General features: G+C 47.7%; 1 protein-coding gene across 2 annotated transcripts in view; it reads right to left on the bottom strand.

Moving 5' to 3' along the window:
* Positions 1-21,997, bottom strand: part of ACLY (ATP citrate lyase) — a 60,418-nt gene that overhangs the window by 18,225 nt on the left and 20,196 nt on the right. The window contains exons 5-16 of one of the 2 annotated variants that reach the window (XM_083407501.1): positions 21,566-21,756; positions 18,617-18,696; positions 16,231-16,361; positions 13,964-14,082; positions 12,941-13,077; positions 10,635-10,696; positions 10,124-10,241; positions 9,195-9,349; positions 7,818-7,908; positions 6,901-6,930; positions 3,058-3,199; positions 1,001-1,169 (exon numbers count right to left, since the gene is read on the bottom strand). In XM_083407501.1, the coding sequence (XP_083263627.1) occupies positions 1,001-1,169; positions 3,058-3,199; positions 6,901-6,930; positions 7,818-7,908; positions 9,195-9,349; positions 10,124-10,241; positions 10,635-10,696; positions 12,941-13,077; positions 13,964-14,082; positions 16,231-16,361; positions 18,617-18,696; positions 21,566-21,756 (1,425 nt within the window). The remainder of the gene's footprint in view (positions 1-1,000; positions 1,170-3,057; positions 3,200-6,900; positions 6,931-7,817; positions 7,909-9,194; positions 9,350-10,123; positions 10,242-10,634; positions 10,697-12,940; positions 13,078-13,963; positions 14,083-16,230; positions 16,362-18,616; positions 18,697-21,565; positions 21,757-21,997) is intronic. The other variant, XM_083407502.1, reaches the window with a different exon arrangement.

The following is a 21,997-nucleotide window of genomic DNA, read 5'->3' as shown; positions in this document are numbered from 1 at the left end:
ATCTTGTGTATACTGATCATTTTGGCCAGGGGTGAGGCAGATGGGAAGACTGTGCCCGATGGCTCTACCTCCTGACTTTTATGTATTTCATGGAAGTTGTGAATGTGACCCTTAGACACAGTTAGCTATAGTGTATATAGCCTTGTGCAAAGGTAAAGCTAAAAAGGTAAAGGACACCTGGACGGTTAAGTCCAGTCAAAGGCGACTATGGGGTCTGGCGCTCATCTCGCTTTCAGGCCAAGGGAGCCAGCATTTGTCTGCAGACAGCTTTCCGGGTCATGTGGCCAGCATAACTAAACTGCTTCTGGCGCAACGGGACACAGTGATGGAAACCAGAGTGCACAGAAATGCCGTTTACCTTCCCACCACAGCGGTACCTATTTATCTACTTGCACTGGCGTGCTTTCGAACTGCTAGGTTGGGAGGAGCTGGGACAGAGCAACGGGAGCTCACCCCATCACGGGGATTCAAACCGCCGACCTTCTGATTGGCAAGCCCAAGAGACTCAGTGGTTTAGACCACAGTGCCACCCACATCCCCCTAGTCCTATGTACACAGAGATCATACCACAAGATCAGGAACCTTGCACAGGGGGAGCCAGCAGGCCCAATCCCCCCCCCCCCGCCCTTTGCACATTCAGTCTACGTGTGACTGGAAGCTGTGGTGTAACTGCTTGCACAGGAACAGAATTACAGTGGTACCTCGGGTTACGTACTTAATTCATTCCGGAGGTCGGTTCTTAACTTGAAACTGTTCTTAACCTGAAGCACCACTTTAGCTAATGGGGCCTCCTGCTGCCGCCACCACCACACAATTTCTATTCTCATCCTAAAGCAAAGTTCTTAACCCGAGGTACTATTTCTGGGTTAGCGGAGTCTGTAACCTGAAGCATATGTAACCTGAAGCGTATGTAACCCGAGGTACCACTGTATTATTTTTGGTTCGCTTCTGTTCCTCCTCAGAACTTGGGTCACAGATCCTGTAACTCCACTCCACACACCTGCGGGTGGTTCATGGTCTCCACGGTGCTGTCGTAGGCCGAGCGGAGGGATGCAAAGTTGATCAGCACATCCACTTCCGGGTGCTTCTTCATGGCGTCTGCCATGTTCTTGAAGACGGGGATGAGTATCTCCTTGTGGCCCCAGTAGAACTTCTGTTTGTGGTCCCCACTGCAAGGAAACGCATCACAAGCCCCAACATTAATTATCTGCTGCAACGGAGAGAGAAATGAAGGTGCACATGCTTGCGAAAACAGTGGCACGTTTCCCAGTGTGGGGAATGTGCATTACTGCTTTGGGCAACACTTGTGGAGCTTCTGTTGCTGTAGGTAAATGGGAACTTCTTTTCCCGGCTCCACCTAAGCCTTAGTTCTCCCTGAGGTGGTCAATCTCCATCTGGTATGCCAGACTTCAGGGTAGGGGCAAACATGTCTGAATGCTCATTCATACAACAGAAACAACAATCCCTCAGGAAGAGAGCTCACAAGCAGGAGGTCTCCAGCCTAGTCTCCTTTGGAGCAGGCTAGTTTTCTATGCACAGCCAAGATGAAGCTAATTTACCTGTGGCCGAGTTTCCTAGGGCTGGGCAAGATATTGATCTATCGTCCAAAACCAGTTTGAAGTCTGTTGTCGTGATATTGGTTTCTTAATTTTTGGCCTGGCAATAAATCACGAATTATGACGTGTGTTAGGGCTAGGCGATATATCGTCCAAAACCAGTTTGAGGTCCGTATTGTGATATCGGTTACATAATTCTTGACCTGGCAATATGTTGCAAATCATGATGTGTGTGTGCTCTATGCAAAAATCACAATGCGGGGAAAACCATGAAGCCAGCCAATGCCTCTACATAGCTCCAACCTTATTTCAGATATTGTGATGTATTGCGATGTCTAGCTGGTGATATATCACGATGTTGAAAACAAGGTATCGCCCAGCCCTAACGGGAGCATGGAAATGAAAAGGAAGGAAACAGGACAGGAAAGGGGCAGCTATGCAAATGCAATGGGCGATAATGAAATTCTACCAGAGAGCAACCATCTTGCTAGTTTGAGGGAAGAAGCAACAAGTGCATGAATGGCAGGGATTCTACCAGTACTATGCAAACCCCAGGACCAGGTAATGTCAAATGATGCCAAGGACCATGACACAGGCTGCAATGCACGGTAGGTGTGCATTAGATCAGTGTTCCCCAACCTTGGGCCTCCAGCTGTTTTTGGACTACAATTCCCATCATCTTTGACCACTGGTCTTGCTAGTGAGGGATGATGGGAGTTGTAGTCCAAAAACAGCTGGAGGCCCAAGGTTGGGGAACACTGCCTTAGATGATGCAGGAGGGTATGGGATGTACTGGGGCAGGGCCGGATTTAGGTTTGATGAGGCCCAATGCTACTGAAGGTAATGGGGTCCTTTCTATGTCCAGCTGTCCTTTGTCAACAACAAACTGTCGCTGTTTTTTGTGTTGAATATATACTATATGGTAATTTCTGCACCTAATAGGTATCTCAAGCCATTTGCACATGTTGCGAGGCAACCACTCCATGCAGAATGTAGGCACCCTATATATAGAAAGGAGCAAACCAGCGATATTTTAGGCTAGCAGGTGGGGCCCATGACTTGCATCATAGGAGCCTACACAACACAAAACACTGTTACTGTATGTATGTTTTTTTTTATTCATTTTTTATGTTATATTTTGGAAATGTACATCCAGTTTTTTTCTTTTGATTTTTTGGGGGGCCCCAAGAGAATGGGGCCCTAAGCTATAGCTTGTTTAGCTTATACGTAAATCCGGCACAGCACTGGGGCCTCAATCCGAGACAAGAGATGAAAGGGAATCAGACTGAGGAGGGAAAAGCACGAAAGCAATGTTCACAATACAAGAGGGGGGGAAAGAGGAAAAATATAGTATTTAGCAGGACAGCACTTGTCCCAGCCTTAGCTACAAAGTTCCACAGCCACAGAAAAATGGCAGAAAGGAATTGAGATGCAGCAGGAAGATGCAATGGGAGCAGGTCCACCCCCTCCACAACATGGGACAGAGGCGCTGCAAACATACGTGAATGGATAAACCATGGCAGCCACTGAAGGCTCGTCTCTGGAGCAGACGTAGTCGAAGTCCAGCATGCCTTGCACAGCCCGTGTCTGCATCCCCCAGACGATCGCCTTGGTGTGGCGGCTGAACAAGGTCGTGGCTTTACCTGCATGAGGGGGAAAGAGAAGAGGCCCCCGCCCACCCAGGGCCAGACGTTTAACATCCATACAGAAAGGCTCCAAGCGGCGGCGCATGGCCAGGTACGCGACCGCAAAAGCCATCCCTGGCCAAGCATCTCTCTCTGCATTACAGGAAGGAGGCGCATACCAGCCATTCGTAGGAAGCAAAGCATGAGAGACAGAAAGCAGCCAAAGTCGTCAGCTTCTTACTGGGAAGGTTTCCTGTCCACCACCCTTCAAGGCGCACACTGGCTATTCTTACAAAGATATGTAAACAAAGCTGTAAGCTTCTTCCAAAGGGGGCTCAGACAATCTTGGGGCGTTTCTGAAAATTCCCTCTTAAATGGACATCTTGACTGACCCAACTGCTCCCCTAAATCAGTACAACGAAAAGCGGCTGCGCTTCTCACTCCCGAAGGTCGGTGCTCTCCAGAAAAAATGAGAGAAACTACAGGATGGTGGACACAAAATATTGCCACACACAAAGAAAGAGAGAAACTACGAAGCTATAATAAATAAAGACTCATATTGGAAAGCTTCTGTGATCCCTAAGCACCCACCAGGAGAGTGAAACACTCTGAACTGAACAATTTTGGTGTGCCTCTACATTGGATCATTCCGTGACCCCTGATGCAGAGCCATAGCAAAACTATTCAGCTTTAGAGGAAGCTGCCCATTGCATCTCTGCATGAGTCTCTGCTTTTCTCCAAATCAAGGGATTGCTCTAAATCCAGGCCTCGGAGAGGTTAGGCTGGCCTCAACTAGAGCCAGAGCTTTCTTGGCTGTGGCACCAATCTGGTGGAACGCTCTGTCACAAGAGACTAGGGCCCTGCGGGACTCGACATCTTTCCGCAGGGCCTGTAAGACAGAGCTGTTCCACCAGGCCTTTGGTCAGGGTGCAGCCTGACCCCCTCCTCTGGCAATCTGCACAGGGTCCTGCTTGCTGGTTGCCATCAATTTGTTTCTGATTGATTTTATGGTGAAAAGTTTTTAGAATGTTGGATTGTTTTTATTGTTGTTAGCCGCCCTGAGCCCGGCTTTGGCTGGGGAGGGCGGGGTATAAATAAAATTTATTATTATTATTATTATTATTATTATTATTAAACAGCAACTTGTGCAGAAACAAGGGCAGCTTCTCTGAGGGCAATTTTATCCTCAACACACACACACACACACACACACACACACACAAAACCCCACAAGTATTTTCAAGTATAAGACTGACATGCCTCCCATTTTAATACATCTATCAGGAGTTTTGAAATAATGCCGAAATGCCCAGCTACATATTTTGGAGCATACTTGGAAGTGCTGATGGGGTAGGGGGAACAACAGGTGTCCCACAGCTTTCTACACCTCCCTCCTATCTCAGAGGGATTCCCAAGGCCACTCACATAAAACGGAACCTGCTCAATATTGAAACCACAAGACTGAAAACCAGCCAACCGCAGACCAGGAAAGGAGAGTATATGGGTATCTGGCTTTGTGTTGTGGTACATCTGCAGAGGCTTGGGAAGAAGTGATTTGAGACTTGAAAGTTCACTCATAGCGAAGTTTGAGAGCTCCTCAATTGTAATCCCAAACACCTGACACCTGTGGGGACAGAGGAGCAACCAACAAGGTTGCCCAGTATTGGCAATGTAATGATGATTCTAAAACAGGGGTGGCCCTCCAGGTATTGTTGGGTTCCAACTTCCATCAGACCTTCAACCCAGCCAGGCCAATGGTCAGGGAGGATGGAGTCAACATCTGGAGAGCATTGGGCTGAGGAACGTTACCCTGGTGGTTTCCATTACAATGGCAGCCGCTCTATCGCCAACACGCAAACACACTCCCATGGAGGTCCCCAACCAGAGACCCCACCTACCCACCCAATGCTTCATTCCGCTGAGTGGCAGCACACAAAAGCAGCTTAAACACACCAACCAGACTTCTAAAAACCACCACAATCTACCACAAATGCTGAAGTGGGATAGGGTCAAAAAAGGGTATTTGGGTTTTTTATGACAGACCAAGTGCCTAAAGGATTGGGGGAGGGAGCAGGAAACAGAGGCAGGATGAAAACAAGGGAAAAGGGCCAAGAAAACAAGTATCCCATCTCCTATCTGGAAGGAGAAGTCCAGGATTTGATTCGCTTATGGCTGCTCTTCCATCAAGGAACGCCAAGCAAAATGCAAGAAGTTATTTTAGCGCCCTCATCCACATGCAACGCTAAGGTAATGCTCTGCAGGGGTCGGACTGCGCACGCGATTTTCGGCATCTGCGTCTGCACAGACGCAATTTCTGGCGCCACGGAAGCAAGTCCCAGTGCTGTGCTGCACCAGTTTAGTGCAGCGCACGGGGATTTGCCAAGCAGGCAGCTCAGTTCGGGGTTGGCTTGTGGGCTGGTTAAACGCCCCCCCCCCCCGGGCCACTTGTGGCCCACAGGCCTTAGGTTGCTTACCCCTGTGCTATGGCTTAATGTGAGCAAGCGAACCAACATGTGGGCTCCCAGAGAGGAGACTGGGGCTCCCCAGCTGTTTCTTTGCTGTGCTAAGCTAAGCCAAGCCATTATTTGGGCTTAGCATGTAGTCCAAACCCAGCTGGTGGTTCTGCTTCCCCAGACAAACCACAAACTGTAAGCCACAGGAAAAAAACTTGTTTTGAAATGGTTTTATTGGTGCGATCCTTCCTGGGAATATTTTGATGGAAGGACACTGTTGTCGTTGTTGGAATAGCATCTCCTGTACTATAGCACTGCATTCCTGTGAGTCTATTAAAATCATGCAAATGAAGATTCCCAACAGAAAATTCCTCAGCAAGAACAGCTTGCTCTAAACTCCAGTGACTAAAGGATAAGATGGTGCCGATCAAAGAGCAGGAATAGAGACAGGAAAAGATAAAGAGACACACTGTCTGAATTTGTAGCACTGCACTAAAAACTACTGGCTATGGGGGGCGAAAGCACTATATGCCTGACATCTGCAAAGTCAGTGGCAAACCATCTCACAATTCAATAGCAGGAGGGCCAATAAAGATTGCATTGGGACTGTACCACTCTGAGAGCAAGGGAGAGGTTTAAAAAGACTCGACAATAATACCACATCAGTCTGAATATAGTCTGCACTCTTTCCCAATTCTGGCTTACATAAAACCTGAGACAGGTCTATAGTCACAGTCTTAAAAGGTAGAAACGCTGTGATTTAAGGTGGGACCTTTTGTATAACCATTGCCCGTCCTTCTCAACAGGTGGCACTGGTTGCCTAGAGAATTGTTCATTGTGAGCGGAATCCAGAGACCGTGAAAGACACTGGATGCTGCCAGTGATTTACGGTATTTTTCCTCCCCGCTTTCATTTTAGGAGTGTGGCCTGCATTCGAGGGCGACTTATATGCAGACTAATATGGTAGTTGGTGATCATAGGCCCTTCTTTTCCCACAATTGTGTTTTTTTTTGGGGGGGGGGGATTAAAATAAATAAGAGGCAAGAGGGGAAAGAAGAGAGATAGAGAGAGGTGTTTTTAAAAAGCCACATTACCAGGGACAAGAGGGGACAGGGACAAACCAGGCAACAAAACTGCAAGGGTAAAGAGCAGGAAAACACCGGCCATCCCAAACCAAAAACCACACAGGACACCCGTTGAAAATTAACTGCACAAGCAGCTGGTAGCAAGGCCGGACACTGAGCTGAGCTAGTGGTGGGGTCCTACCTTGAACAGGTCTCGGAGGTGGGGACGCATCTGTTAAAGAGAGAATCACCATTGCAAGAAATCCGACAAGGCTGCCTGTCTTGGCTTTCGTCTCACATTATGCTGGGGGGGGGGGGCGGTTGGGATAGGGGCTTAAGTGACTGCAATCTTAAGTATAGTGGTTTTCAAACCGGATGTCTAGGAACCCAGGAGCTCTTTCAAATCTTACCAGGCTAGTAGGGATAGGGGGGAAAGGTGTCAGTCAATGCGGGGCAGGGTGTGTGTGTGAAAACGATCGTGGCGGGCAGAATCGGTGGATCTCAAATTTTGGGGCATCAACCCCAGGGATGTGCAGGGAGAGCTGGTGTGGGAGATAAAAGTTCCAGGGAAGGGAGAGGATCCCACAAGAGGCAGACCCAGAGCCACATTCCTGCAAACAGCACTGGTTTCGCATCGCAGCTGCCAACAACGGAAGCTAAAAACCTTGCCTTACACAAATCAGGAAGTGGGTGGTGCTATGTGCAAAGATGTTACATGCTCATATGCTGACGGGGAGGTTTCCAGTGGAAGGTGATGCTCAGAAGATCTCCAACCCACCCACCCAGTCCCTGAATTTAAAGAAAGAAAGACACAATGATGCCTAGGGGTTTTTTCCTCAAGGCAAGAAACAAGGCACAACAGACCTGGTCAACGCAACATGCAAATGGAGAGAGCGTGCTACCAAAATTATCTGCAAAATGCAGGGATTCCGTGGGAAATACTCCTTGGCAGGGCGGGGGCAGAGGGGGACGGACGGACAGACATGGAAAGGATTCCCTGAAAATATTACGTTTCCGATTTCCACGCTCCAGCAGCCAGTGCAAAGGGAGAGCACGCAGGAATGGGAAAGCAGCACCGCGAGGGAATCTGAAGAAACGGGAGAGAAACCGGGAGCTTACCAGAAAGCGTTGTCTGCTTTGCCTTCTTTGCCGGAGCCAGATCGTCGGGTCTGCACTCAGAAAAAGATGCCGTTCTGCTTGTTGCTGGGGTCTGAAGGGGAACAAAGAAGCCAGAAAAAAGGGGGTTAGTGGCTCGCTAACACACACAGCCCCAATCCAGCCCACCAAACCACAGTGGAAGGAGATATAATCCCTCTGTCTGCTCTTTAGAAATCTCCTCTAAAGGGCAGGAAGAGGAAACTTCCACCTCTCATCTTAGTGCTGAACGCCACAGCACCAAATCAGGAGATACTGTATTTTTCGCTCTATAAGACGCACCAGACCACAAGATGCACCTAGTTTTTGGAGTAGGAAAACAAGAAAAAAAATATTCTGAATCTCAGAAGCCAGAACAGCAAGAGGGATCGCTGCACAGTGAAAGCAGTGATCCCTCTTGCTGATCTGGCTTCTGGGGTAGCTGCGCAGCCTGTATTCGCTCCATAAGATGCACACACATTTCCCTTTACTTTTTAGAAGGAAAAAAGTGAGTCTTATAGAGCAAAAAATCCTTACTTTTTAAGTGTAAAAGGCAACATTCCCAGCTCCATGCCAGTGCTGGAGTAGGGAGGGCTGTCTACCTAAGTGTGTGTGCATTTGTTCCTGTGGTGAGCATGCATGCGTACTGAGTGTGCCTGCGTGTGATCTATGCGTGAACTGGCATGTGACCCTTGAAGGGGTGGCTGGATCAGTGTGGGTCCTCGGGCCAGGAAATAAGCCACTCTTGTGCTGTAGGATTATTATTATTTATTGCCTCCAGATCCCGCCTTTTCCTTCAAGGAGCTCAAGGCGGTCTTACAAGGTTCTCTCCTCCCTCCTTTAATCCCTCTGCAACAACCCTGTGAGGTAGGTTAGAGTGGGAGGCAGTGACTAGGCCCAGGGTCACCTAGCAAGCTTCAAGGCCATCTGGAGTTTTGAACCCTGGTGGCACGTGGGTGGCGCTGTGGGTTAAACCACAGAGCCTAGGACTTGCCGATCAGAAGGTTGGTGGATCAAATCCCTGCGACGGGGTGAGCTCCCGTTGCTCTGTCCCTGCTCCTGCCCACCTAGCAGTTCGAAAGCACATCAAAGTGCAAGTAGATAAATAGGTACCACTCTGGCGGGGAGGTAAACGGCGTTTCCGTGCGCTGCTCTGGTTCACCAGAAGTGGCTTAGTCATGCTGGCCACATGACCCAGAAGCTGTACGCCGGCTCCCTCGGCCAATAAAGCGAATGAGCGCTGCAACCCCAGAGTCGGTCACGACTGGACCTAAAGGTCAGGGGTCCCTTTACCTTTACTCCCATGTCCTAGTCTGACACTGTTAACCACTCCAGCTCTCAGGTTTGCAGTACCAGCCTTACCGAGGAGCTGCCACTGGCGTTGAGGAGGAAGTTTGCCGTGTGGGCTGCCGTGGGAGGCTGGTTTGGGATGGGCCGGTGTCCCAGTGCCATGCCGACAATGGCAGTCATGTGGGTCTCTGTACCAAAGACGTGGATAGGAATGCCAGTAGTTTTCCCTGAATGCAAAAGAAAAAGAGCAGAATCAGAACAGGCTGCAGGCTCCCTGCAAAGACTCGCTCTAGAAATACAGTCATACCTCGGGTTACAGACGCTTCAGGTTGCGTTTTTTTGGGTTACGGACCGCCGAAACCTGGAAGTACCAGAACGGGTTACTTCTGGGTTTCGGCAGTCGCGCATGCACAGAAGCGCTAAATCACGCTTTGCACATAAGCGCAGAAACGCACTGCGCCGCTGTGGGTTGCGAACGTGCATCCCACATGGATCATGTTCGCAACCTGAGCGTCCACTGTATGGTGAAGTTAAAGAGAGGCCTTGCTTTATCATGGGTACACAGCAATGACCATCACCGGTTAAGTTTAGGACTACTGGGAGACAGTGTAAGAGGGAAGTCTTAATCTAGCAGCATAAAAAAAATGTAGCCCGAATTGTCAAAAGTTGGAGTTACCAAGTCTTTAATGCCCTGGGGCCAGCCACTGGTTTTTAAACCATGTTTTGAACGGAGCAAGCACTGGAAAGTCTGCTGGCTTTCCTTCTCCTGCTTCTGCGCTCAAGTTCAAGAGATTGGCTGAGGGCCATGAAGGTTCTTTTTATCAGCCATGCTGGAAGTCAGATGGGGAACCCAGGGGCCATATTGAGAAAGCTTTGTTGCCAGCTGTCATCAACGCTCTTTAAATGAGGCTAAGGACCCGGGCTAAGAGCAAAAACAAATGAAAGCAAATGAGGAAGCAGGAAGTATTTGAAGTTTAAATAATCCTCAGGGTTTTGCTCACCTACTTCCCCCATGACTCGTAAGCCCTCCTGGTAGTTTGGGCCTCCTCTCCTCACAAAGATCCTGACCTCATGCTCTTTCAGAGGGCCCTGATAATCTTTAATAGCCCTCACAATGCCCTGCAGAAGGAAATATTAAAAACAGAGAATCATGCACAGACACTCATGGCTAGCTCTAGCTATCAAGCCAACAAAATCCACATTAACGATGCTCACACCACATCTCTCTGCCTCGCCCGATCTTGCCTCCTCTCCCCACGAAAGACCACAGGCAGTACCTACTTTTTGATCCTCGCAAGAGTACTGAACCTTATCACAGCGCTGCAACTTGCCCCAGACAAAACCTAAGTTCCCTTGGCACTCGCACAGACAGTGCTGTCAACAGCCCATTCAATTCAGTTCAAATCCACCCTGGAAACTCAGCAAAACGTAAATGTTTCTTTACCAGCGTACTCAGATGAGGATGCTAATATGAATGACCAGTGCCAGGCACCTTCTCGGGATCAACTTTACCTTAAAGGTGGCAGCCACGTTGGTAAAGTTAGCAATGCTCCCTCCGATGATCAGGATTTTACCTGTGCAAGGTAGAGGAAGGAACAAGAGCGAAGAGAAAGGAGTTGATTTATTAAGAAATACCAGAACATAATCCTAGGCCTGGAGCGCTTTAGAAGCAGCTGATAGGCAGGAGCAGTGCTGGTTTTAGGTTTGATGAGGCCCTAAGCTACTGAAGGTAACAAGGCCCTTTATATGTCCAGCTGTCCTTTGTCAACAACAAATTGTCGCTGTTTTTTGTGTTGAATATATGCTATATGGTAATTGATGGACCTGATAGGTATCTAAAGTCATTTGCACGTAACAAAATATGTATTTTATCAAAGTAATTGTTGAACTGAAATACAATTAAGAAGAAGTATATTAACAGTGAAATACAATGAAGTAGTAGTATATTAATAGTGAAATAATTATTAAGCTCTAACTTAAAATGATTTTTTATTCATAACAAACTTAATAATGCAAACACGTTGGCATTTGGCAATAACAAGAGTTCCTTTAGAAACACAATTTACAAAGACTCGTAATCTAGTCTCTAGAAACTCACTATAACATGAAATAATAATAGGTGTAAATATATGATGCAAACTACTAATAATTACAAATAGCTATATTAATATGAAATTAAGGTTATAACCTGTACAATGCAATTGTAGTTAATACAATGCATTTTTTATATAATGTCAATATCACCATAGTAGTCCACTGTTCATTGGGACAGCAGACCTTTGTACCTGTTACACTTAGTGAGTGTAAAAGATGATATTTCTAGTAATATGTACATCCAGTTTTCCTTTAATTTTTTGGGGGGCCCCCAAGAGAATGGGGCCCTAAGCTATAGCTTGTTTAGCTTATACGTAAATCCAGCACTGGCCAGGAAGATGCTCCAATATAGCCGTGGGTCATTTTAAAATAACATGCACACATTGGTTCCCTGAAGAAATTCTGAATGCACCTAGATGTCTCTGGGGGTGGAAGAAAAGCTGTCTTTTGGAAAGCTTTGCACAAACCCAATCGCTCATTATCACCACATTCAGCAGCAAGAAGTTGCAGGACTTAAATGCTTACCAGCTTCTTTGGAAGGTGTTGGTGAAAATGCACCAGGGTAGAAGTCCTGTAGGGTCTGGTTGAGGCTAGACCTTCCTACAGGACCATTGGGGCAGGGAGTCTCAGTCCCCAAAGGATCTAGCCGGTTGTGGAGCCAGGAGGCCATTAAGCTTCCCCTCAGCTTTCATCGAGCCAGGTAGGAGCATTTCCAGGTCAGAAACCGGGTCCTTCCTGCTACTGTTCCTTCCTCTTGTCCCTCCTCCTCTCACCTCTCATTGACCTTCTCCTCTTTCCCCATTAGAGTTTCTCTACCTGCCAGCTCCCTCTCCTCTCTTTATCTGCTTCTCCCTTGCTTGTTGTCACATTCTTTTTCTTGGCCAGTCCAGCATGGACCATTAACTGGGTCATTTCTAGGCACTAGGATGGGTTCAAGAGAACGGTGGTTCCAATGTCTGACTGCCAAGGTGTTGCGTTGAAGAGCAACAAGTAATTCCATGAAACAGCTTTCCACAGTAAACCACACTCCTGACACACAAAAGGTGCACCCAAGGTTTCTACATCCACACACAAAACACACCTTTCTCCATTCCACATCCAAGCATTGTCACAGTTCAGCAGCACATTCCAGGAAGGCCAAAAAAGCTCGAGGAAGGTGTGGAGCATGACTGGTCAGAGGAGGAGTTGGTTGGGGAGTGGGCATGGCCTCCTGGGCCAATCAGAATGGTCCCTGTCAGGAGCTCGGCCTACACTCAAGTAGGACCCTGGCAGAGACACATGCCCAACTGGCATGTTCTCTCCCTCCTGGTTGATCGTTCAGGAGCTTCAAAAGCTTTCTTCAGCCCGAACGTCACAGCGACCGATGCCAACTGACACCGGCACACTTAGGGATCCTTAGAGTTTGTGCATTATGCCTAACAGACTTCAGCAACTCAGCATTTTGGCTAATCTACTTTATTTACATATAAACACACACGGAGCACTGTAACATGGCTCCCTCTCTCTCTAGCATCAGACAGCAAAGAGAAAAAGAACGAGGGACAATAGTCCCACTTCATGGAACAGAGTAACTTAAACATCCTGTCTCTGTGACTTCCCACTCTGTGGAGTCAAAACATACACTATCATGTGATAGACAACAATCCCATGACTGCAATCATGGAGGAGGAATTCTAACAGTCCCCAGGCTTGAGGTGCCGCCCACCCCACACATTCTCTTTTACCTTCTGGGTGCTTTTCCCGTGTCATGAGGGAGAGGATAGTCTTGGCATAGTCGTAGGTCTGCTGTTCACTGGGAGCTCCAGAATATTCGCCATAGTTGGCGAGTTCATTCACCCCACCAAGGTCACAGATGGTGTCACTAAGTGGAAGGAACAAGTGATATTAAGAAGGCTTAGTCTGCGAAACCAAGGATGCCCATAAGACCCTGTGGAAAGCGGAGCAAGAACGAGGCTGCGTTCCTAGTTCACGACGAGGAACTGAGGCAAGAGCATCAGCTAGCCTGGCTGAACAGCTCTTCAGAGTCAGAAAATACTGCCACAGTTGTTAAATAAAATGTCCATGTGATAACACGGCAGCTCAGCCAACAGTGGGAGATGGTGGTGAGGTTTTGAACTTTGCAGAAACAGAGAAGCCAGTCTAGTTAGCAAGGATTAGAACCCACTTAGCAGAATTGAAGTGTGTGCATGCGTATCAAATTATCTTGCATAAAATATGCTCGGCTTCCCAAAGTGTTGGTAAGAATTTACCCAGCAGTGTTCATAACTGAGCCTAAGCACAGTTTCTTCCAGCCACCATGGCAACTGGAAAAAAATGTGGCAGGACCACTATGCCTCTCAAGCATTGATATGTGAAGCCGCGCTCCACAAGCCTAAACACCTGAGAATTCTCACTATACATTTTTGCTACAATTGAATTTTGAAAGCAAAGCAAAAATAGCAGAGATTCCCAGGGTGGCAAATCATGTATCAGGTTATCAGTCCGTGTATTTATATGGAATATGTTGTCTAAGGCCTAAGCGTAGGCTCCATTTCAGAGAAAGCAAAATCTTCTAAGTATTAAGGGCAATGTACCGCAAAGAAAATTCCAGGCACCTCTCAAAAGTCTCATCATTCCATTCCAACAATGATTAACCCGTGTGGGATGATTGGGCAAGGAAGAGCAAACGATGACTAATCAAAAGATGGAACTTGGAGTTGAACCATACATTATTCAGCTGCCACTCCCACAAGATATGTGCTTGGTACCTGTACACTACGGAGGCGCCGCCTCCAGCCACCATGGTCCATATTCTGCCTTTGGGATTCAAGATGGTCAACTTTAGGCTGGCTCCACTCTTGGCGTCCAGGTCAGCGATATAGGCTTCCTGCAGACAAGAACCCCCATATTATTAGAATCAAAACTTCTAAGGACAAAACAGTAAACTCCACACTTCTCTCATAACACAAAGCCAGGGGCATCTGTGGGGGGAAATAAAGGAGGAGCAAGTAATTCTTTCCCCATCTTTCCATTCCCCCCCCCCCCCACAAATGCCCGTAGATCAATTTAAATGACACTCGCTCACCCATTGAGTTATGAAGCCAGATAAATGTCTTTTCTGGAGTCAAAATGGGGCAAGGAGCTGGGCATGTTTAGCCTGGAGAAGAGGTGGTTAAGGGGTGATATGATAGCCATGTTCAAATATATAAAAGGATGTCACATAGAGGAGGGAGAAAGGTTGTTTTCTGATGCTCCAGAGAAGCGGACACGGAGCAATGGATCCAAACTACAAGAAAGAAGATTCCACCTAAACATTAGGAAGAACTTCCTGACAGTAAGAGCTGTTCGACAGTGGAATTTGCTGCCAAGGAGTGTGGTGGAGTCTTCTTCTTTGGAGGTCTTTAAGCAGAGGCTTGATAACCATATGTCAGGAGTGCTCCGATGGTGTTTCCTGCTTGGCAGGGGGTTGGACTCAATGGCCCTTGTGGTCTCTTCCAACTCTATGATTCTATGATCTTCGCACTCATTTCTGTGTTTTCACACACATATATTGAAACCAATGTTTCCAAAGATAAAATCTAGTCCCACCCTCAGGAATTTACAAGGTGTGTCATCAATCATGGCTCCTCTCCCCCTACATCAATACGATTCCATGATTCCTTGAGGGAGGTCACAACATTTGGCACACCTGTTTACACAGGCATTCCCTTGATCTCTCAACCCAAGTCTCCTGTTAAGCTGAATATAATAATGATAATTAATAATAATAATGTAAACAAGCCTGTAAGGTCAAGGCCAGGTCTGAGGAGGAGGCCACAGGCATGATAAACTTTCCCACTCTTTCACCCAAAAAAACTAACGAGGCAGAAGGGTTGGGTGGCAGTGTTGAAAGCAGCAAAGTATCAAGCCACTGCTTTCAAGTGTTGAAAGCAGCAAAGTATCAAGCCCATTATTATTATTATTATTATTATTATTATTATTATTATTATGATTTCTAAAAAGGCAGCCAGGTATCAGTTGTATTTGGTCCTCAAGGGATGATGGGCCCCTGTGCTTGCCCCACCCTGTCAAGTACGGATACCAGGCTTGTCATCCTAGCAATTTTATACTGTGAGGTGCTATGGGAATCTAATAAATTTTAGTTAAACGATTCCAGGCCAACGTAAATCTCTGGTGCAAATATTAGATCTGAAGAGGAAGGACGTTGGACTACCCCAGGTCCCAAATAATGCTCTAGAAGCACCCCCCAAAATGAGAGGGAGAAAAACCAGTGAAAAACAGGAGGGGTGCTTTCTGTTCATCTCCAAGGTTAGCCAAACTACCACAGCTACCACTGGAGGGACGGACGAAAGAACCGATGTTCAAGAAAAGTGTACGAAGAAAAAGGGGGTTGATGAAGTGATTAGGTAGGGGCCCAAACCTCAGTTAATAACAGAGATTGAGCCTTCCTTTTGGCGCTGCTCCTACCCTGTGGATTTTGAGAACATTTCTTTCTGTTCTTGCAGAGGCCAGACCCAAGTTCATTAACATTCTTAACAAGTGTAGAGTCTAAGAGTCTTCATTAGTGCCTGGCAAGAGGGATGATTCAGTGAGGTCGTGTGTGTTTTTTTAAAAAAATAACTCATCCATTAGAAACCTGGCCAAATTGAGTTAAGTGTCAGCACTTGAGCCATAACACACTAATGGGGATTGGCGGGCAGGGAAGAAAAGAGGCATCTAAATGGATTTCTTGGCCAGACAACAATTCTTTTTTTAAAAAAAAACAACAGCCTTCCACCTTGGTTTGTGTTTTGTGCAATTGCTGTAATTACTAAATTAAGAAATGCCAGAGCATCAGATAAACGCTGGAGACATTCTGCCAAGCAACAAGACACAGGGGATTTTGGGAGACCAAAATGTTCTGATGGGAATTCGGATTTCGAGACGGAGGCTTTTTTGCACGTTAGCTGGAGTCAAGGAGCCTCACGCTCAACAGAACGCACTTAGGCCACCTCAATTCCCTAACACCACCCTGAGAGCAGCCCTTTTGGTTTACCTCTGGATAAGCTTCTCTTCCAAAGGGAGGGGGGAAATCCACATCGCCCCATTTCACTTTGCAGATATAGTCGGCCGTTGCGTCGATCTTCGCAGCGAGGTCAAGAACATAAACGCCATCTGCGGTTACAACTTTGTTGGCGAGGGGAGAGGGGGAGACAGAAGGAGGAGGAGGTCAGCATGAACCTGCTAACAAGGACAAACAAATGGAAAAGCATCTAGTTTCAAGGTGTTGCCTAGGTAGGAAATGGTTCTCAATTTCATGAGGTCTTTCCCTGTTGAGTGCTGAACCAGATCCACCACCATAGCACAAACACGACCTTCCAATGGCTGGGGCACACTTCTGGAATAAATCTGGACGCAGAAAAGACAGGGGTGGCTAACATCTACCCAAGACCCACAGCCAGTCCATGCTGAACAAGGTCAACTCCATACATGGTCACTTTCTGTGATATTTATGTGCCAAAGTGCCTTTTAAAGGTACCCCTGCCCGTACGGGCCAGTCTTGCCAGACTCTAGGGTTGTGCGCTCATCTCACTCTATAGGCCGAGAGCCAGCGCTGTCCACAGACACTTCCAGGTCACGTGGCCAGCGTGACAAGCTGCATCTGGCGAGCCAGCTCAGCACACGAAACGCCGTTTACCTTCCCGCTGGTAAGCGGTCCCTATTTATCTACCTGCACCCGGAGGTGCTTTCGAACTGCTAGGTTGGCAGGCGCTGGGACCGAACGACGGGAGCGCACCCCGCCGCAGGGATTCGAACTGCCGACCATGCGATCGGCAAGTCCTAGGCGCTGAAGTTTTACCCACAGCGCCACCCGCGTCCCGCCTTTTAGTCTGCAGCAAACTACTTCTGACCATTATGAACATGGCTGCAGGCTGCTTCACATCGCAGGAGTACCCCAGAAAACAAAACAAAACAAAAAACACCCAAAGACTCAGAACAAAACCTTTACTTAGAAAATAAACACAGTGGATCCTGAAGTATTTTTTAAAAATGTGTCTCCCTCAGGGTCTGAAAGAGGAGCTAGACTTTCCCCTTTTATCTTTACTGGGTGAAAGGCCAGTAACATTGCGTAACACATGAATAAGCCAACTTTCACTCAATAGAAATGTGCTCTCTTACAAATACCTCTCTTACAACTATCTCCTGAATGCATTAAGTGTATAATAGTTTAATGATGATCTGTGGGTCGTCCCTCCTCCTTTTTCATGAAGACACCTGGGTCTGGTTATTAAGTATTTGGTTCTTTTAATCTGAGAGGTGAGTTTTTAGTGGCTTTTTTGTTATTTGTTTGATTGTATATTTCAATTAAGGATGTTTTAATATTACAGTGGTGCCTCGCAAGACGAAATTAATCCGTTCCGCGAGTCTCTTCGTCTTGCGAAGCACGGCTATTAGCGGCTTAGCGGCTATTAACGGCTTAGCAGCTATTAACGGCTTAGCGAAGCAAGCCCATAGGGAAATTCGTCTTGCGGAACGACTCAAAAAAACGGAAAGCTCTTTCATCTAGCGAGTTTTTCGTCTTGCGAGGCATTCATCTTGCAGGGCACCACTGTACGTGTATTTTAATTGTGGGTTGATTTTATAGTTGCAAACCACTTGGAAGCCATATTGGCATATAAGCAGTATGTATATTTAACAACAACAAGAAGTGGCAGGCAAATTTGTCATCCCCACCCCCACCTCTGCTTCCTGCATATACCCACCACGGGCCAAAAGAAGCCCCTGGGAATTATAGAGCTGGGGGTGGGAAAGTCACACATCATGCAATACACTAACCATGCCTGCTACATGCAGGCAAGGATGCAGTGAATTTGCACAATATATCCCATGTCAAATAAAATTCCTAGATAAATAAAAATATTAAGTGATCCTCCTAAATAAAGGATGCTACATGTGCTGATCAAAGTGGATTTCTCAGGACCAGACTAGATGTGGTGCTAAACATCATTGTTCTTCATCATTCACGCTTTTGTTTATTTTAATTTATTTATTTTTAAAGCTGAGAGGGGACATGGTTGTTATTTTAAACTCACAAGGGAGGGAGAATGACGACAGTGCATTTTATATTGCATCTAGTTTGACCCTCGTTTCTGGAGGCTTGTGAGAACTGGGCGTCAAAATTAATCTCTGGAAAGATTCGCTTGCATCAGCGCTCTCAAAGACTGATGGACACTTTCTACGCTCCCTGTTTGTGGAGGAGGCCTAATTTAAATTACTCTGACAAGAACAAGTTCGTGGAAATGCATTGCCTGTCGGCAGCGAGCGGCCCGTGCTCCATCTTCATTTTCTATTCTACCACGCTTCGCCGTATAATTGAGAACTGCAGAATACAGAATGAATGAGATGTGGACATTTCACTGAAAACAACAGAGAGGAGTTACCTAGCGGATTGATTTCCAGGTACGTAAAATATAAGTCTTCGTAAAGATTGAAGAGGCCAGAGATGAAGCTCGCCAAGACACTATATAAAGAAGGCAGAAACACACACAAAATGGGAAAACAGACACAGACAAATTCATCAAAACCAAATGGGTGCACACCAAAGACACTCCACATTGGGCCTGTTATACAGCCCTATCGTTAGTTCCTTCAGTTTGCCTGCCGTCAGTCCAGCTGAGGTTTCAGACGCCCAGGCCTGAATGAGTCAGACATTGGGACTGCGTCATCTGCCATCGCGATCCCTCCCTAAAGGCCATTTATTATCCGCCTGAAGACGACATTAAAAGGAAAGCAGGCTCCTTCAAAATGTCAGCAGGGCACCTCCATGTCGAGAAAAGGATTTTTTAGTGTAAAAAGAAAAGAAAAGGGGGGGGGGGGAGAACCCAGCCGTTCACCACCACAGAAACAAAAAAAGGACAGGAGAAAAACAGAGGATGTTTTCTCTAGCAACCTTTGTGAGTACTAAGGATGCTTTTCTTAAAGACCACAGGTGGACTTCAGACAATTATGCTCGCCATAGCAAGCAGCACTTCCCTATAGCGAGCTGCTGGCCTTCCTCTAGACTTCGAAGCCGCAGAGGCAGGTGAAGGGTTGTCCTGTGGGTTGCGCTGCAGTCCCTGCCACTGCCCCAGCTCCTATGCCGAGATGAAGGCTTGGGGTTGTTTGGTCAAGATGCCTAAAGAGCCTCTGCCATGCAGGGCCCAACAGGAAACCCTCCCTGGGCTGGCTTTTCTTGCTACAGCAAGGAACGCAGGCGGAGGAGAGCTGGGCACTGCAACCCAAAGTTGTTCAGGGCACCTTCAAGCACTGTTGTCCAGAAGGGTATGTTCCCCTATCCACTGGTGTCTCCTATGGGAATGGCTGGTTGGAGGGGATCTTGTCCAGAGAGGGGCAGAGGGGGCGAAGCAAGTGGCAACTACAAGCTTCGGTGCAAGCCCAGCCAACCACTATAGGGCTGGCCTGCCCCAGCCACAGGTATACCCGGGCCTTGAGTGTGGAAGTCCTGCCTGTCAGCTTCAGATGCTAGAGGAGGAACACACCGTATTTTTCGCTCTATAAGACGCACCAGACCACAAGACGCACCTAGTTTTTGGAGGAGGAAAACAAGAAAAAAAATATTCTGAATCTCAGAAGCCAGAACAGCGAGAGGGATCGCTGTGCAGTGAAAGCAGCAATCCCTCTTGCTGTTCTGGCTTCGGGGATAGCTGTGCAGCCTGCATTCGCTCCATAAGATGCACACACATTTCCCCTTACTTTTTAGGAGGGAAAAAGTGAGCCTTATAGAGCAAAAAATACGGTAACTAAAATCTGATAGTCATACCTCGGGTTGAAGTTGCTTCAGGTTGAGCATTTTCGGGTTGTGCTCCGCGGCGACCCGGAAGTAACGGAACATGTTACTTCTGGGTTTCACCACCCGCGCATGCGCAGACGCTCAAAATGATGTAACGCGCATGCGCAGAGGCAGCGAATTGCAACCCGTGCACGAGCAGACGCCGGTTGCCATTCACTTCAGGATGCAAACGGGGCTCCGGAACGGATCCCGTTCGCATCCAGAGGTACCACTGTACTGAAAAGCAGTTCCTTCCTGCCCCTTTAAACTAAAGCTGGCCCAGAAGCATTTTCCAAACCCTTCCCGGGAACCTCTGCCTACCATATACAATGGTACCCTGGTTTGCAACCGTTTTGGATTACAACAAAGTCAAACCCGGAAGTTTGTGTCCCTTTTTTTGCATTACAACCCATTTTTTTTTATTACAGCCCCCTCCCCCCTTTTTTTGGAGGCCCCATTGGGGAAAGTGCGCCTTGGGTTACAACCTGTTTTGGTTTACAACCAGACCTCCGGAACGGATTATGGTCGTAAACCAAGGTACCACTGTAAAAGCAAAACAGAGGACACCTTTTGGATGACTGCGAAACAAAGTTCTTCTCAGGAGTAGGGCTGGTTCTCAACATTGTGCTATAAGGTAAAGGTAAAGGTACCCCTGCCCGTACGGGCCAGTCTTGACAGACTCTAGGGTTATGCGCCCATCTCACTCAAAGAGGCCGGGGGCCAGCGCTGTCCGAAGACACTTCCGGGTCACGTGGCCAGCGTGACATCGCTGCTCTGGCGAGCCAGAGCCGCACACGGAAACGCCGTTTACCTTCCTGCCAGTAAGCGGTCCCTATTTATCTACTTGCACCCGGGGGTGCTTTCGAACTGCTAGGTTGGCAGGCGCTGGGACCGAACAACGGAAGCGCACCCCGCCGCGGGGATTCGAACCGCCGACCTTTCGATCGGCAAGCCCTAGGCACTGAGGCTTTTACCCACAGCGCCACCCGCGTCCCTAACATTGTGCTATATGGGCAGCTAAATACCGTGATGTGCTGATATACCACGTCTGGAATGTATCTCGCCCGCTTCTTGTTCCCCCGCATTAGGGGAGGTAGAAATAGCAGCAGGGATGCATTGCCCAGCCCTAGTGAGCGAAGCCAGATGCCTCCCCTGCTCTCGCGCAAACAAGGAGCGTCGGTGCTTCATTAAAACTGCTCAGATGAGGGATGGGAAGCCTTCCACCACCACCCCAGCTGAGCAAGCCCCGATGCTGCTCAGGCTCACGAGGGGCGTGGGGCTTCCTCAAGGGCATAGGCAGATGGAGTCTAAGAAGGTGCTCACCGGAACCTTCTCAGGATCTGCCTGCCTGCCTGAGCCTTTTTCATCCGCAGGCAACTAGAGCTGGTGCGATCTGAACACCATACCAGTTTCCGACAACTTATCAATATATCGCCCTGCTCTACTTGGGGGGCGGGGAAGCTGGGGTACCTAGCCTGCATGGTCATGTAAAACACGACTGTCCATAACCCACAATTAACATTTTAATGTATGTATAAAAAGAGCAAGATTTCAGAATTACTCTCTCTTGTTCGGCGGCGCATGTGCCAGTAGATGCTTCTTGACGCTGGGCTCGTCCAACTTCTCGTCCACGCGCACCAGCAGTTTCTGAGCCTTAGCGTCAACATCCCCCACGTCCACGCCGCCCTCGTGGTAGAACAGCACGTAGTCTCCCTCGCGGGCTGCGTAAATGCACACGTAGAATTCCTCTGCCTGTGGATTTGAGACACCGGGATGGTAAAGGTTTTCCCAGACCAAAGAGCAGCAGAGCTTTTTGCGTTTTTGGAACCAATGGAAGTATATGAAGGAGAATACGGACAAGCCGAAAGCTTCCAATACCCCTCCCTGCAACAGTGTTCGTTGCCTCAAGGGGAGGTTATCCAATTTCTCTGCAAGGTTTTCAAAATTCTTTGGTTTGATTAATAAAAGCCACTCCGTGGGGAAAAGGGTCCTG

Source organism: Podarcis tiliguerta (assembly GCF_965153285.1).
Source record: "Podarcis tiliguerta genome assembly, chromosome: 13".
NCBI lineage: Eukaryota > Metazoa > Chordata > Lepidosauria > Squamata > Lacertidae > Podarcis > Podarcis tiliguerta.
This window is presented reverse-complemented; position numbering and strand designations above follow the sequence as displayed.